Below are 15,717 nucleotides of genomic sequence, written 5' to 3' on the forward strand. Positions count from 1 at the left end.
TTTACCCCCAAGTCCCATCCATTGATGATCCCCAGGAACTTTTCCAGCTTTTCCTGGATTTCCTTTTCCCAATTTTCATCCCAAAACCCATCCCTGGATGATTCCCAGGAGTTTTCCTGGATCCCTTTCCCCAATTTTCCCCCCTAACACCCCCTGGATGATTCCCAGGAATTTTCCTGGATCCTTTTCCCAATTTTTACCCCAAACTCCATCCCTGGATCATTCCCAGGAGCTTTTCCTGGATCCCTTTTCCCCATTTTTTATCCCAAAATCCATCCCTGGATCATTCCCAGGAACTTTTCCTCGATCTCTTTTCCCATTTTTTACCCCAAACTCCACACATGGATGATCCCCAGGAACTTTTCCAACTTTTCCTGGGTCCCTTTTCCCAATTTTTACCCCAAACCCCATCCCTGGATAATTCCCAGGAGCTTTCCCTGGATCCCTTTTCCCAGTTTTCCCCTCAAACCCCATCCCTGGATGATCCCCAGGAGCTTTTCCTGGATCCCTTTTCCCAATTTTTACTCTAAAATCCATCCCTGGATCATTCCCAGGAGTTTTTCCTGGATCCCTTTTCCCATTTTTTACCCCAAACCCCACCCCTGGATCATTCCAGGAACTTTTCCTGGATCCCTTTTCCCTATTTTTATTCCAAAATCCATTCCTGGGTTGTTCCAGGAGCTTTTCCAGCTGTTCCTGGATCCCTTTTCCCAATTTTTACCCCTAACCCCATCCCTGGATGATCCCTAGGAGGTTTTCCTGGATCCCTTTTCCCATTTTTCCCCCAAACCCCCCCCAGATGATCCCCAGGATCTGTTCCTGGATTCCTTTTCCCCATTTTCCCCACAAACCCCATCCCTGGATCATTCCCAGGAATTTTCCTGGATCCCTTTTCCCAATTTTTACCCCAAACCCCACCCCTGGATCATTCCCAGGATCTGTTCCTGGATCCCTTTCCCATTTTTCCCCCAAACCCCATCCCTGGATGATTCCCAGGATCTGTTCCTGGATCCCTTTCCCCATTTTCCCCTCAAACCCCATCCCTGGATGCTCCCCAGGATCTGTTCCTGGATCCTTTCCCAATTTTCCCTGCAGGTTCCCGATCTCCTGGCCGTGATCCGCTCCAAGCTGGAGCTGCAGGAGCCGGAGCAGCTCCGGAGGGCGGCGCAGCAATCCGTGCTCATCCTGGGGCTGCAGCACCCCAAGGCTGTGCTGGGCACCCTGCTGGGCAGCGCCCTGCCCTTCGACAGGTCTGGGGGGTTCACAAATCCCAAATCCATCCCAAATCCCAAATCCAGCCGCAATCCCTAATCCAAATCCAGCCCCAATCCCAAATCCCAAATCCAGACAAATCCCAGATCCCAAAACTGTGCTGGGCACCCTGCTGGGCAGCGCCCTGCCCTTCGACAGGTCTGGGGCATTCCCAAATCCCAAATCCCAAATCCAGACCAAATCCCAAATCCAGACAAACGCCAAATCCAAATCCAGCTCCAATCCCAAATCCATCCCCAAATCCCAAATCCTAAATCCCAAATCCCAAATCCAGCTCCAGCCCCAAATCCCAGATCCAGACCAAATCCCAAATCCCAAATCCAGCCTCATATCCCAAATCCCGAATCCAGCCCCAATTCCAAACCCCAAATCCAGCCCAAATCCCAAATCCCGAATCCAGCCCCAATTCCAAACCCCAAATCCAGCCCAAATCCCAAACCCCAAATCCGGTCCCAAATCCCAAATCCACACCAAATCCCAAATCCAGCCCCGTATCCCAAATCCCAAATCCAGTCCCAAATCCCAAATCCAGCCCAAATCCCAAATCCAACCCCAAATCCAAATCCCAAATCCAGCCCAAATCCCAAATCCAGCCCAAATCCCAAATCCAGCCCAAATCCCAAATCCAGCCCCAAATCCCAAATCCCAAATCCAGCCCCATATCCCAAATCCCAAATCCAACCCTAATCCAACCCAGCCCCATTACCCAGGGTTTATTTATTCCCATTTTTCCAGGATTTATCCCAGGGTTTATCCCCATTATCCCAGGATTTATTTAGCCCCCTTTCCCCAGGATTTATTCCCATTTCCCAGGATTTATCCCAGGATTTATCCCCATTATCCCAGGATTTATTTGTTCCCATTATCCCTGGGTTTATCCCCATTATCCCAGGATTTATTTGTTCCCATTATCCCTGGGTTTATCCCCATTATCCCAGGATTTATCCCCATTATCCCAGGGTTTATTTATCCCCATTATCCCATGATTTATTCTCATTATCCCAGGATTTATTCATTCCCAATTTCCCAGGAAATTTATCCCAGGATTTATCCCCATTATCCCAGGATTTATTTATTCCCGTAATCCCAGGATTTATTCCCACTATCCTAGGATTTATCCCAGGGTTTATTCACATTATCCCAGGATTTATTCCCATTATCCCAGGATCTATCCCAGGATTTATCCCTCTTTTCCCCAGGATTTATCCCCATTATCCCAAGATTTATTTATTCCCATTTTCCCAGGATTTATCCCCATTATCCCATCATTTATCCCCATTATCTCAGGATTTATTTATCCCCCTTTTCCCAGGATTTATCCCAAGATTTATCCCCATTATCCCAGGATTTATTACCATTATCCCTGGGTTTATTCCCATTATCCCAGGATTTATTTATCCCATTATCCCATTATTTATCCCCATTGTCCCAGAATTTGTCCCCATTATCCTAGGATTTATCCCCATTATCCCAGGATTTATTTATTCCGATTATCCCAGGATTTATTTATTCATTCCCATTTTTCCAGGATTTATCCCAGGATTTATCCCCATTATCCAAGGGTTTATTTATTCCCATTATCCCAGAATTTATCCCCATTTTCCTAGGATTTATCTCAGGACTTTTCCCCTTTATCCCAGGGTTTATCCTCATTATCCCAAGATTTATTCATTCCCAATTTCCCAGGATTTATCCCAGGGTTTATCCCCATTATCCCAGGATATATTTATCCCCCTTTTCCCCAGGATTTATCCCCATTATCCCAGGATTTATCCCAGGATTTATCCCCATTATTCCAGGGTTTATTTATTCCCATTATCCCAGAATTTATCCCCATTTTCCTAGGATTTATCCCAGGATTTATCCCCATTATCCCAGGATTTATTCACCCCCTTTTCCCCAGGGTTTATCCTCATTATCCCTGGGTTTATTCCCATTATCCCAGGATTTATCCCCATGATCCCAGGATTTATCCCCATTATCCCATGATTTATTTATCCCCTTTCCCCCAGGATTTATCCCCGTTATCCCAGGATTTATTCCCATTATCCCAGGATTTATTTATTCCCAATTTCCCAGGGTTTACCCCAGGATTTATCCCCATGATCCCAGGATTTATCCCAGGATTTATCACCAATATCCCAGGATTTGTCCCCATAATCCCATTATTTATTCCCATTATCCCAGGATTTATCCCCATTATCCCAATATTCATTTATCCCCTTTCCCCCAGGATTTATCCCCATTATCCCATGATTTATTCCCATTATCCCAGAATTTATTCCCATTATCCCAAGATTTATTTATCCCCTTTCCCCCAGGATTTATCCCCATTATCCCAGAATTTATCCCCATTATCCTAGGATTTATCCCACGGTTTATCCCCATTGTCCCAGGGTTTATCCCAGCCTTTATCCCCATTATCCCAAGATTTATTCTCATTATCCCAGGATTTATTTATCCCCCTTTTCCCAGGATTTATTTATTCCCATTATTCCAGAATTTATCCCCATTATCCCAAGATTTATTTATTCCCATAATCCCAGGATTTATTCCCATTTTCCTAGGATTTATCCCTGGATTTATCCCCATTATCCCAGGATTTATTTATCCCCCTTTTCCCCAGGCTTTATTCCCATTATCCCAGGATTTATACCAGGATTTATCCCCATGATCCCAGGAATTATTCCCATTATCCCAGGATTTGTCCCCATTATCCCAGGATTTATTTATTCCTAATTTCCCAGGGTTTACCCCAGGATTTATCCCCATGATCCCAGGATTTATCCCAGGATTTATCCCAGGATTTATCGCCAATATCCCAGAATTTGTCCCCATAATCCCATGATTTATTCTCATTATCCCAGGATTTATTAATTCCCAATTTCCCAGGATTTATCCCAGGGTTTATTCCCATTATCCCAGGATTTATTCCCATTATCCCAATATTCATTTATCCCCTTTCCCCCAGGATTTATCCCCATTATCCCAGGGTTTATCCTCATTATCCCAAGATTTATTCATTCCCAATTTCCCAGGATTTATCCCAGGGTTTATCTCCATTATCCCAGGATTTATTTATCCCCATTTCCCCAGGATTTATCCCCATTATCCCAGGCTTTATTTATTCCCATTTTCCCAGAATTTATCCCAGGATTTATCCCCATTATCCCAGGATATATTTATCCCCCTTTTCCCCAGGATTTATCCCCATTATCCAAGGGTTTATTTATTCCCATTATCCCAAGATTTATTTATTCCCATAATCCCAGGATTTATTTATCCCCATTATCCCAGAATTTATCCCCATTTTCCTAGGATTTATCCCTGGATTTATCCCCATTATCCCAGGATGTATTCACCCCCTTTTCCCCAGGGTTTATCCTCATTATCCCAGGATTTATTTATCCCCCTTTTCCCCAGGCTTTATTCCCATTATCCCAGGATTTATACCAGGATTTATCCCCATGATCCCAGGAGTTATTCCCATTATCCCACGATTTGTCCCCATTATCCCAGGATTTATTTATTCCCAATTTCCCAGGGTTTACCCCAGGATTTATCCCCATGATCCCAGGATTTATCCCCATTATCCCAAGATTTATTTATTCCCATTATTCCAGGATTTATTCCCATTATCCCATGATTTATCCTCATTATCCCATGTTTTATTCTCGTTATCCCAGGATTTATCCCCATTCCCAATTTCCCAGGATTTATCCCAGGATTTATCCCCATTATCCCATGATTTATTCCCATTACCCCAGGGTTTATCTATTCCCATTATCCCAGGATTTATCCCATGATTTATCCCCATTATCCCAGGATTTATTCCCATTATCCCAATATTTATTTATCCCCTTTCCCCCAGGATTTATCCCCATTATCCCAGGGTTTATCCTCATTATCCCAGGATTTATTCATTCCCAATTTCCCAGGATTTATCCCAGGGTTTATCTCCATTATCCCAGGATTTATTTATCCCCATTTCCCCAGGATTTATCCCCATTATCCCAAGATTTATTTATTCCCATTATTCCAGGATTTATTCCCATTCCAAATTTCCCAGGATTTATCCCAGGATTTATCCCCATTATCCCATGATTTATTCCCATTACCCCAGGGTTTATCTATTCCCATTATCCCAGGATTTATCCCAGGATTTATCTCCACTATCCCAGGATTTATTCCCATTATCTCAAGATTTATTTATCCCCATTATCCCAGGATTTATTTATCCTATTATCCGAGAATTTATCCCAATTTTCCTAGGATTTATCTCAGGATTTTTTGCCTTTATCCCAGGATTTATCCCCATCATCCCAGGATTTATTTATCTTCATTTTCCCAGGGTTTGTTTATTCCCATTTTCCAAGGATTGATCCCAGAATATATTCCAGGATTTATCCCCATGATCCCAGGATTTATCCCCATTATCCCAACCCCATTATCCCATGATTTATCCTCATTATCCCAGGATTTATTCATTCCCAATTTCCCAGGATTTATCCCAGGATTTATCCCCATTATCCCAGGATTTATTCACCCCCTTTTCCCCAGGGTTTATCCCCATTATCCCTGGGTTTATTCCCATTATCCCATGATTTATCCCCATGATCCCAGGATTTATTCCCATTATCCCAATATTTATTTATCCCCTTTCCCCCAGGATTTATCCCCATTATCCCAGGGTTTATCCCCATTATCCCAAGATTTATTTATTCCCATTATTCCAGGATTTATTCCCATTATCCCATGATTTATCCTCATTATTATCCCATGATTTATTCTCGTTATCCCAGGATTTATTCATTCCCAATTTCCCAGGAAATTTATCCCAGGATTTATCCCCATTATCCCAGGATTTATTTTTCCCCATGATCCCATGATTTATCCCCATGATCCCAGGATTTATCCCATGATTCATCCCCATGATCCCAGGATTTACCCCAGGATTTACCCCAGGATTTATCCCCACGATCCCAACCCCCCATTCCCTGTAACCCCCCCGGCATTCCCAGCATTCCCAGATTTCTGCCCCCCAGCCCCAGCAGTGCCATGTGGCGGGCGCTGGGCACGGAGCCGGCGCTGAGCTCCCAGATCCTGGAGCTGCTCCTGGAGAGGCTGAGCCGGGAGGTTCCGTTCACGGAGAGCAAACCCTTCCTGCTGGGCGGCGCCGCCACCCGCGTGGCCACCGCCCCGCCCCTGGCCGTGAGTATCCCAGAGAAAATTCCCAAACCATCCCCTAAATATTCACCAAAAAAATTCCCAACAGTGTCCAAAAAATTCACAAAAAATTCCTGCAGAATTCCCAACAGTTCACAAAAAATTCACAAAAAATTCACAAAAATGTCCCAGCAATTCACAAAAAATTCCCAACGATTGCCAACGGTTGCCAACGATTCCCAACAATTCCCAAACAATTCCCAAACCATTCCCAAAAAATTCCAGCAGAATTCTGAACAGTTCCCAAAAATCCCCAAACTATTCCCAACGATTCCCAACAATTCCCAAACAATTCCCAAACCATTCCCAAAAAACTCCAACAGAATTCTGAACAGTTCCCAAACCATTCCCAAACCATTCCCAACAATCCCCAGAAAATTCCCAACAATTCCAACAATTCCCAACGATTCCCAACAATTCCCAAACCATTCCCAAACCATTCCCAAAAAATTCCAGCAGAATTCTGAACAGTTCCCAAAAATTCCTGAACTATTCCCAACGATTCCCAACAGTTGCCAATAATTCATGATTCTCAACAATTCCCAAACTATTCCCAAACAATTCCCAAACAATTTCCAAACCATTCCCAAAATATTCCCAAACTATTCCCAGAAAATTCCCAACAATTCCCACACTATTCCCAAACAATTCCCAGAAAAATCCCAACAATCCCCCAAAAATTCCCAACAATCCCAACAATTTCCAAACAATTCCCAAAAAATTCCCAAACAGTTCCCAAAATATTCCCAAAAAATTCCTGCAGAATTCCCAACAATTCACAAACCATTCCCAAACAATTCCCAAACCATTCTCAAAATATTCCCAAAAAATTCCAGCAGAATTCCCAACAATTCACAAAAAATTCACAAACAATTCCCAACAGTTCCCAAAAATTCACAAACTATTCCCAAGCCATTCCCAACAGTTCCCAACAATTCCCAACAATCCCCAGAAAATTCCCAACAATCCCAACAATTTCCAAACAATTCCCAAAAAATTCCCAAACAGTTCCCAAAATATTCCCAAAAAATTCCAGCAGAATTCCCAACAATTCACAAAAAAATCACAAACTATTCCCAACAATTCCCAACGATTCCCAAACAATTCCCAAACGATTCCCGAACTATTTCCAACAATCCCCAGAAAATTCCCAACAATTCCCAACAATTCCCAACAATTCCCAAACCATTCCCAGAAAAATTCCAGCAGAATTCTCAACAGTTCCCAAAAATTCCCGAACTATTCCCAACAATTCCCAACAGTTGCCAATAATTCATGATTCTCAACAATTCCCAAACTATTCCCAAACCATTCCCAAACTGTTCCCAAAACATTCCAGCAGAATTCCCAGCAATTCCCAAAAAAATCCTAATAATTCCTGAACAATTCCCAACAATTCCCAAAAAATTCCCAAACTATTCCCAACAATCCCCAGAAAATTCCCAACAATTCCCAAACAATTCCCAAACAGTTCCCAAAAAAATTCCAGCAGAATTCCCAACAATTCATAAAAAAATTCCCAAACAATTCCCAGCAATTCCCAACAAATGCCAACAGTTGCCAATAATTCCCAAACCATTCCCAAACCATTCCCAAAATACTCCAAACTATTCCCAAAAAATTCCAGCTGAATTCTCAACAATTCACAAAAAATTCACAAACTATTCCCAACAATTCCCAACAATCCCCAGAAAATTCCCAACAATTCCTAAACAATTCTGGCAGAATTCCCAAAAAATTCCCCCCGAAATTCTGGCAGAATTCCTAAAGAATTCCCAAAAATTTCTGACAGAATACCCAGAAAATTGTCAAAAATTTCCAGCAGAATTCCCCCAAAATTTCCACAGAATTCCCAAAAATTCCCCCCAAAATTCCAACAGAATTCCTAAAAAAAGTCCCAAAAAATTCCAACAGAATTCCCAAAATATCCCCTTTGGAATCAGTTTTGGGGATGGGTTTGGGGAGGAGAATCCAGGTGGGAAAATATTCCTGGGGGGAAAATTACTGGGGAAAATATTCCAAAGTGGAAAAATTTCCAATGTGGGATAAAATTCCCAGGTGGGAAAAAATTTCAGGTGGAAAAATCATTCCTGGGTGGAAAAATATTCCCAGAAAATCAGGGAGCAATTCTATCCAGAGCACCCCAAATCCAGGGAATCTCCAACACAGAAAAACCCCAAATCTGTGGAAATCCCAACACAAAAAAATGGAAATACCAGGAATCTCCAACAGTGAAACCCCAAATCCAGGGAATGTCCAGCACAGAAAAACCCCGAATATCCAGGAAGGAAAACCCCAAATCCAGAGAATTTTTGACAGAAAAACCCCAAATCCAGGGAATCTGCAACACCAAAACCTCAAATCCGTGGAATCTCCAACACAGAAAAAACCCAAATCCAGGGAATCTCCAGCAGGGAAAACCCCAAATCCAGGGAATCTCCAACCCCAAATTCTGAAATCCAGGGAATCTCCAGCAGAGAAAAACCCCGAATATCCAGCAGGGAAAACCCCAAATCCAGGGAATCTCCAACCCCAAATCCAGGGAATCTCCAACCCCAAATCCAGGGAATCTCCAACCCCAAACCCCCAAATCCAGAGACTCTCCAACCCCAAATCCAGGGAATCTTTAATGCAGAAAAACACCAAATCCAGGGAATCTCCAACAGTGAAACCCCAAATTCAGGGAAGCCCAAGCAGGGAAAACCCAAAATCCAGGGAATCTCCAAGCCCAAATCCAGGGAATCTCCAACCCCAAATCCAGGGAATCTCCATCACAGAAAACCCCAAATCCAGGGAATCTCAAGCACAGAAAAACCCCAAATCTCCAGCAGGGAAAACCCCAAATCCAGGGAATGTTTAACACAGAAAACCCCAAATCCAGGGAATCTGAAACACCAAACCCCCAAATCCCGAGAATCTTCAGCACAGAAAACCCCAAATCCCAGGAATCTACAACAGGGAAACCCCAAATCCAGGGAATCTCCATCACAGCAAGCCCCAAATCCAGGGAATCTTTAACACAGAAAAACCCCAAATCCAGGGAATCTCCAACCCCAAATCCAGGGAATCTCTGGCACAGAAAACCCTAAATCCGTGGAAATCCCAACACAAACACCCCAAATCCAGGGAATCTCAAGCACAGAAAAACCCCAAATCTCCAGCAGGGAAAACCCCAAATCCAGGGAATGTTTAACACAGAAAACCCCAAATCCAGGGAATCTGAAACACCAAACCCCCAAATCCCGAGAATCTTCAGCACAGAAAACCCCAAATCCCAGGAATCTACAACAGTGAAACCCCAAATCCAGGGAATCTTTAACACAGAAAAACCCCAAATCTCCAACCCCAAATCCAGGGAATTTTCAACCCCAAATCCAGGGGATCTCCAGCAGGAAAAACCCCAAATCCAAGCAAGCTCAAACACAGAAAAACCCCAAATCCAGGGAATCTTTAACACAGAAAACCCCAAATCCAGGGAATCTCCAACACAAAAAACCCCAAATCCCGGGAATCTGCAACACCAAAACCCCAAATCCAGGGAATCTCCAACCCCAAATCCAGGGGATCTTTAACACAGAAAAACCCCAAATCCAGGGAATCTCCCACAGAGAAAAACTCCAAATCCAGGGAATCTCCAACCCCAAATCCCAGAAATCTCCAACCCCAAAACCCCAAATCCAGGGAATCTCCAACCCCAAATCCAGGGAAACTCCAACAGTGAAACCCCAAATCCAGGGAATCTCAAACACAGAAAACCCGAAATCCTGGGTATCTCCAACCCCAAACCCCAAATCCAGGGAATCTCCAGAAAACCCCAAATCCAGGAAATCTCCAACCCCAAAACCCCAAATCCAGGGAATCTCCAGAAAACCCCAAATCCAGGGAATCTCCAACCCCAAATCCAGGGGATCTTTAACACAGAAAAATCCAAAATCCAGGGAATCTCCAGCAGTGAAACCCCAAATCCAGGGAATCTCAAACAAAAACCCCCAAATCCAGGGAATCCCCAACAGAGAAAAACCCCAAATCCAGGGAATCTCCAACCCCAAAACCCCAAATCCAGGGAATCTCAAACACAGAAAACCCCAAATCCCAGGAATCTCCAACAGAGAAATACACCAAATCCAGGGAATCTTTAACACAGAAAACCCCAAATTCAGGGAGTCTCCAGCCCCAAATCCAGGGAATCACCAACATAGAAAACCCCAAATCTCCAGCAGGGAAAACCCCAAATCCAGGGAATCTTTAACACAGAAAACCCCAAATTCAGGGAATCTCCAACAGAGAAAAACCCTAAATCCAGGGAATCTCTAACACAAAAAAAAAAAATAATAACAACCAAATCCAGGGAATATCCAATGCCAAGTCCTGAAATCCAGGGAATCTCAAACACAGAAAAAACCCCAAACCTCCAGCAGGGGAAATCCCAAATCCCGGGAATCTCCAACAGTGAAACCCCAAATCCAGGGAATCTCCAACCCCAAATCCCCAAATCCAGAGACTCTCCAACCCCAAATCCAGGGAATCTTTAATGCAGAAAAACACCAAATCCAGGGAATCTCCAACAGTGAAACCCCAAATTCAGGGAAGCCCAAACAGGGAAAACCCAAAATCCAGGGAATCTCCAACCCCAAATTCTGAAATTCAGGGAATCTCCAGCACAGAAAACCCCAAATCCAGGGAATCTCAAACAGAGAAAAACCCCAAATCTCCAGCAGGGAAAACCCCAAATCCAGGGAATGTTTAACACAGAAAACCCCAAATCCAGGGAATCTGAAACACCAAACCCCCAAATCCCGAGAATCTTCAGCACAGAAAACCCCAAATCCCAGGAATCTACAACAGTGAAACCCCAAATCCAGGGAATCTCCATCACAGCAAGCCCCAAATCCAGGGAATCTTTAGCACAGAAAAACCCCAAATCCAGGGAATCTCCAACCCCAAATCCCAGAAATCTCCAACCCCAAAACCCCAAATGCAGGGACTCTCCAACCCCAAATCCAGGGAATCTCCAGCCCCAGAACCCCAAATCCAGGGAATCTCCAGTACAGAAAAACCCAAAATCCAGGGAATCTCCAACAGTGAAACCCCAAATCCAGGGAATCTCCAACACAAAAAAAAAAAACAAATCCAGGGAATCTGCAACACCAAAACCCAAAATCCAGGGAATCTCCAACCCCAAATCCAGGGAATCTCCAACAGAGAAAAACCCCAAATCCAGGGAATCTCCAACAGTGAAACCCCAAATCCATGAAATCTCAAACAAAAACCCCCAAATCCCAGGAATCCCCAACAGAGAAAAACCCCAAACCCAGGGGATCTTTAACACAGAAAAACCCCAAATCTCCAACCCCAAATCCAGGGAATTTTCAACCCCAAATCCAGGGGATCTCCAGCAGGAAAAACCCCAAATCCAGGGAATCTCCAACCCCAAACCCCAAATCCAGGGAATCTCAAACAGAGAAAAGCCCCAAATCTCCAGCAGGGGAAATCCCAAATCCAGGGAATCTGAAACACCAAAAACCCCAAATCCAGGGAATCTCTAATCCTGGATCCCGAAATCCAGGTAATCTCAAACACAGAAAACCCCAAATCCCAGGAATCCCCAACAGAGAAAAACCCTAAATCCAGGGAATCTCAAACACAGAAAAACCCCAAATCCAGGGAATCTCCAACCCCAAACCCCCAAATCCAGGGAATCTCCAACCCCAAAACCCCAAATCCAGGGAATCTTTAACACAGAAAATCCCAAATCCCGCTCCGCCCCAGCAGGGGTTAATCTCCGCTCTCAGAGCCGGGCGGAAAATCCTTTTTTTCGGGAGTTTTCCCGGGAGATTCCCGCTTTTCCTGCAGGCCACGTGCGCGCTGGATGAGCTCATGTCTGTGCCGGAGGCGGCGGCCGCGGTCCTGGAGCGATTCCCGGCGCTTTTCCAGAGGCTCCTGCTGCGCCTCGGCTGCTCCGTGGGCGTCCAGCTCCCGAAATTCCTGCGGAATTCCTGCCGGGAAACTCGTGGCCAAGGAGCGGCCGCCAAGGCGTTGAGGCCCTGCAGGTGGGGAGGGAATTCCGGGGGAATTCTCTGGGAATTCCGTAGGGATTGCGTGAGGATGGGTTTGGGGGAATTCTGTAGGGAAAAGGGGGGAATGGGATTTGTGGGATTTTGGGATGATGGGATACTGGGATAATGGGATTTATGGGATGGGGTTTTTGGGATTTGTGGGTTTTTGGGATAATGGGATATTGGGATGGGATAAATGGGGTTGATGAGGTTTATGGGATAATGGGATACTGGGATTGATGGGATAATGGGATAATGGTATTAATGGGATTTTGGGATACTGGGATAACGGGATAATGGGATTGATGGGATAATGGGGTTGTTGGGATTGATGGGATACTGGGATGATGGGACACTGGGATAATGGAATACTGGGATAATGGGATGAGGTTTATGGGATTTGTGGGATTATGGGATACTGGGATAATGGGGTAACAGGATACTGGGATAATGGGATTGATGGGATGGGATTGATGGAATTTTGGGATAATGGGACACTGGGACAATGGGATACTGGGATAATGGGATGAGATTGATGGGATTTGTGGAATAATGGGATTGATGGGATGGAGGGAATAGGATGGGATGATTGGGATTGCTGGGATAATGGGACAGGATGTGTGGGATTTATGGGATAATGGGACAATAGGATTGATGGAATCCACAGGATGGATTCTGTGGGAATTCTGTGGGGATGGGTTTTGGGGGAATTCTGTAGGGAAAAGGGGGAATGGGATTTGTGGGATTTTGGGATGATGGGATACTGGGATGGGATAAATAGGGTTGATGAGGTTTATGGGATAATGGGATACTGGGATAATGGGATGGATGGAATTTTGGGATAATGGGACTGATGGGATTTGTAGGATTATGGGATACTGGGATAATGGGATAATGGGATACTGGTATTTGTGGAATTATGGGATACTGGGATAATGGGATTGATGGGATGGGGTTGTTGGGATGGATGGGATTTTGGGATAATGGGATAATGGGATAAAGGGATAATGGGATTGATGGGATAATGGGATTGATGGGATGGATGGGATTTTGGGATAATGGGATAATAGGATAACGGGATTGATGTGATTTGTAGGATTATGGGATAATGGGATACTGGGATAATGGGATTGATGGGATTTTGGGATGATGGGATACTGGGATAATGGGATACTGGGATTATGGGATGGATGGGATTTTTAGAATACTGGGATAATGGGATTGATGGGATTTGTGGAATTATGGGATATTGAGATACTGGGATAATGGGATACTGGGATAATGGGATTTTGGGATATTGGGATACTGGGATAATGGGATACTGGCATACTGGGATACTGGGATAATGGGATAATGGATACTGGGATAATGGGATAATGGGATTGATGGGATTTTGGGATACTGAGATAATGGGATTTTGGGATAATGGGATTGATGGGATTTTGGGATAATGGGATACTGGGATAATGAGATACTGGGATATTGGGATACTGGGATAGTGGGATACTGGGATAATGGGATACTGGGATAATGGGATTGATGGGGTGGGATAATGGGATGGATGGGATATTGGGATACTGGGATAGTGGGATAATGGGATAATGGGATACTGGGATAATGGGATAATGGGATTGATGAGATTTTGGGATACTGGGATAATGGGATTTTGGGATATTGGGATACTGGGATAATGGGATACTGGCATGCTGGGATACTGGGATAATGGGATAATGGATACTGGGATAATGGGATAATGGGATAATGGGATTGATGGGATTTTGGGATAATGGGATACTGGGATAATGAGATACTGGGATAATGGGATTGATGGGATTTTGGGATACTGGGATAATGGGATATTGAGATATTGGGATAATGAGATACTTGGATAATGGGATACTGGGATAATGGGATTGATGGGATTTTGGGATACTGGGATAATGGGATTTTGGGATAATGGGATACTGGGATACTGGGATAATGGGATGGATGGGATTTGTAGGATTATGGGATATTGGGATACTGGGATAATGGGATACTGGGATACCGGGATTTTGGGATAATGGGATACTGGAATCCTGGGATAATGGGATTGATGGGATTGATGGGATGGAGGGAATAGGATGGGATCCATGGGATTGATGGGATAATGGAATGAGATTTATGGGATTAATGGGATTTATGGGATAATGGGATGGGATTGATGGGATCTACAGGATGGAATCTGTGGGAATTCGAGAGGGAAAAGGGGGATAGGGGGAAAAATGGGGATGGAGTGATGGGATTTGTGGGGTTTTGGGATAATGGGATTTATGGGATGGGATTTATGAAATTTATGGGATAATGGGATGGAGGGGATGGGAACGGGGATGGAATGGGAACGAGACAGGGATGGGAATGGGATTGATGGGATGGAAATGGGATGGGGTTTATGAGTTTTATGGGATTTATGGGATAATGGGACAGAATCCATGGGATGGATGGGGGTGGAAACCAAGACTTGGGATCCAAGACTGGGATTGGAAATTTGGGAAGCAGGAATGGGATGGAGCATCCAGAGCAGGGTTGGGATGTTGGAGCAGATTCCCAAAAAAACGAGGAGTGAGGGAGAGAATTCCAAGGAAATTTGGGATGCCCTGTCCCTGGAATTGTCCCATTCCAGGATCCCTTAAATCCCTAAATCCCCACAATTCCCACCCCATTCCTGCATTCCCAGATTTCCTGAGCTTTCCTTAATTAGTCCTTAATTAATTTCAGGAAGTTAATTCCAGAGGCCTCTCTGGCACTCCAGGATTTTTTTTTCCCTGGAATTTTGTCCTTCCCATTCCTTGTCCCACTTTTCCCTGGGAAAACAGGGGGAACTCCACCGGGATCTTTTCAGTTCCTCTGGGGAACTTTTTGGGAAACCTCCCAGATTTTCCATCAGGAATTCAGCTTTGTACCCCTTCCTTGTTTTTGTGGTTTTTTGGTTTTTTTTTGGTTTTTTTTCCATGGGATCCTGGATCCTTTCTGGGAAGGAATTCCTAAAGAAATCTGCCCTTAAATGGCAAAAAATTCCTAAAAATCCCCTCCAAAATGTCCTAAGTTTGGTCATTGGACACCCAAAATTGTCCCAAATCCAGGGAAATTCCGGGGGTTTATGGGGGGAAAAGCTGGGGAAAAA

The 15,717-nt window shown here is 44.2% G+C and overlaps 1 protein-coding gene across 1 annotated transcript in view; it reads left to right on the top strand.

The window, feature by feature from the left end:
• Positions 1 to 15,717, top strand: part of MROH1 (maestro heat like repeat family member 1) — a 122,919-nt gene that overhangs the window by 90,806 nt on the left and 16,396 nt on the right. Inside the window, exons 31-33 of the mRNA XM_033071687.2 lie at positions 1,096 to 1,250; positions 6,318 to 6,483; positions 12,352 to 12,548. Coding sequence (XP_032927578.1) covers positions 1,096 to 1,250; positions 6,318 to 6,483; positions 12,352 to 12,548 — 518 coding nt within the window. The remainder of the gene's footprint in view (positions 1 to 1,095; positions 1,251 to 6,317; positions 6,484 to 12,351; positions 12,549 to 15,717) is intronic.

Source organism: Catharus ustulatus, chromosome 1 (assembly GCF_009819885.2).
Source record: "Catharus ustulatus isolate bCatUst1 chromosome 1, bCatUst1.pri.v2, whole genome shotgun sequence".
Lineage (NCBI taxonomy): Eukaryota > Metazoa > Chordata > Aves > Passeriformes > Turdidae > Catharus > Catharus ustulatus.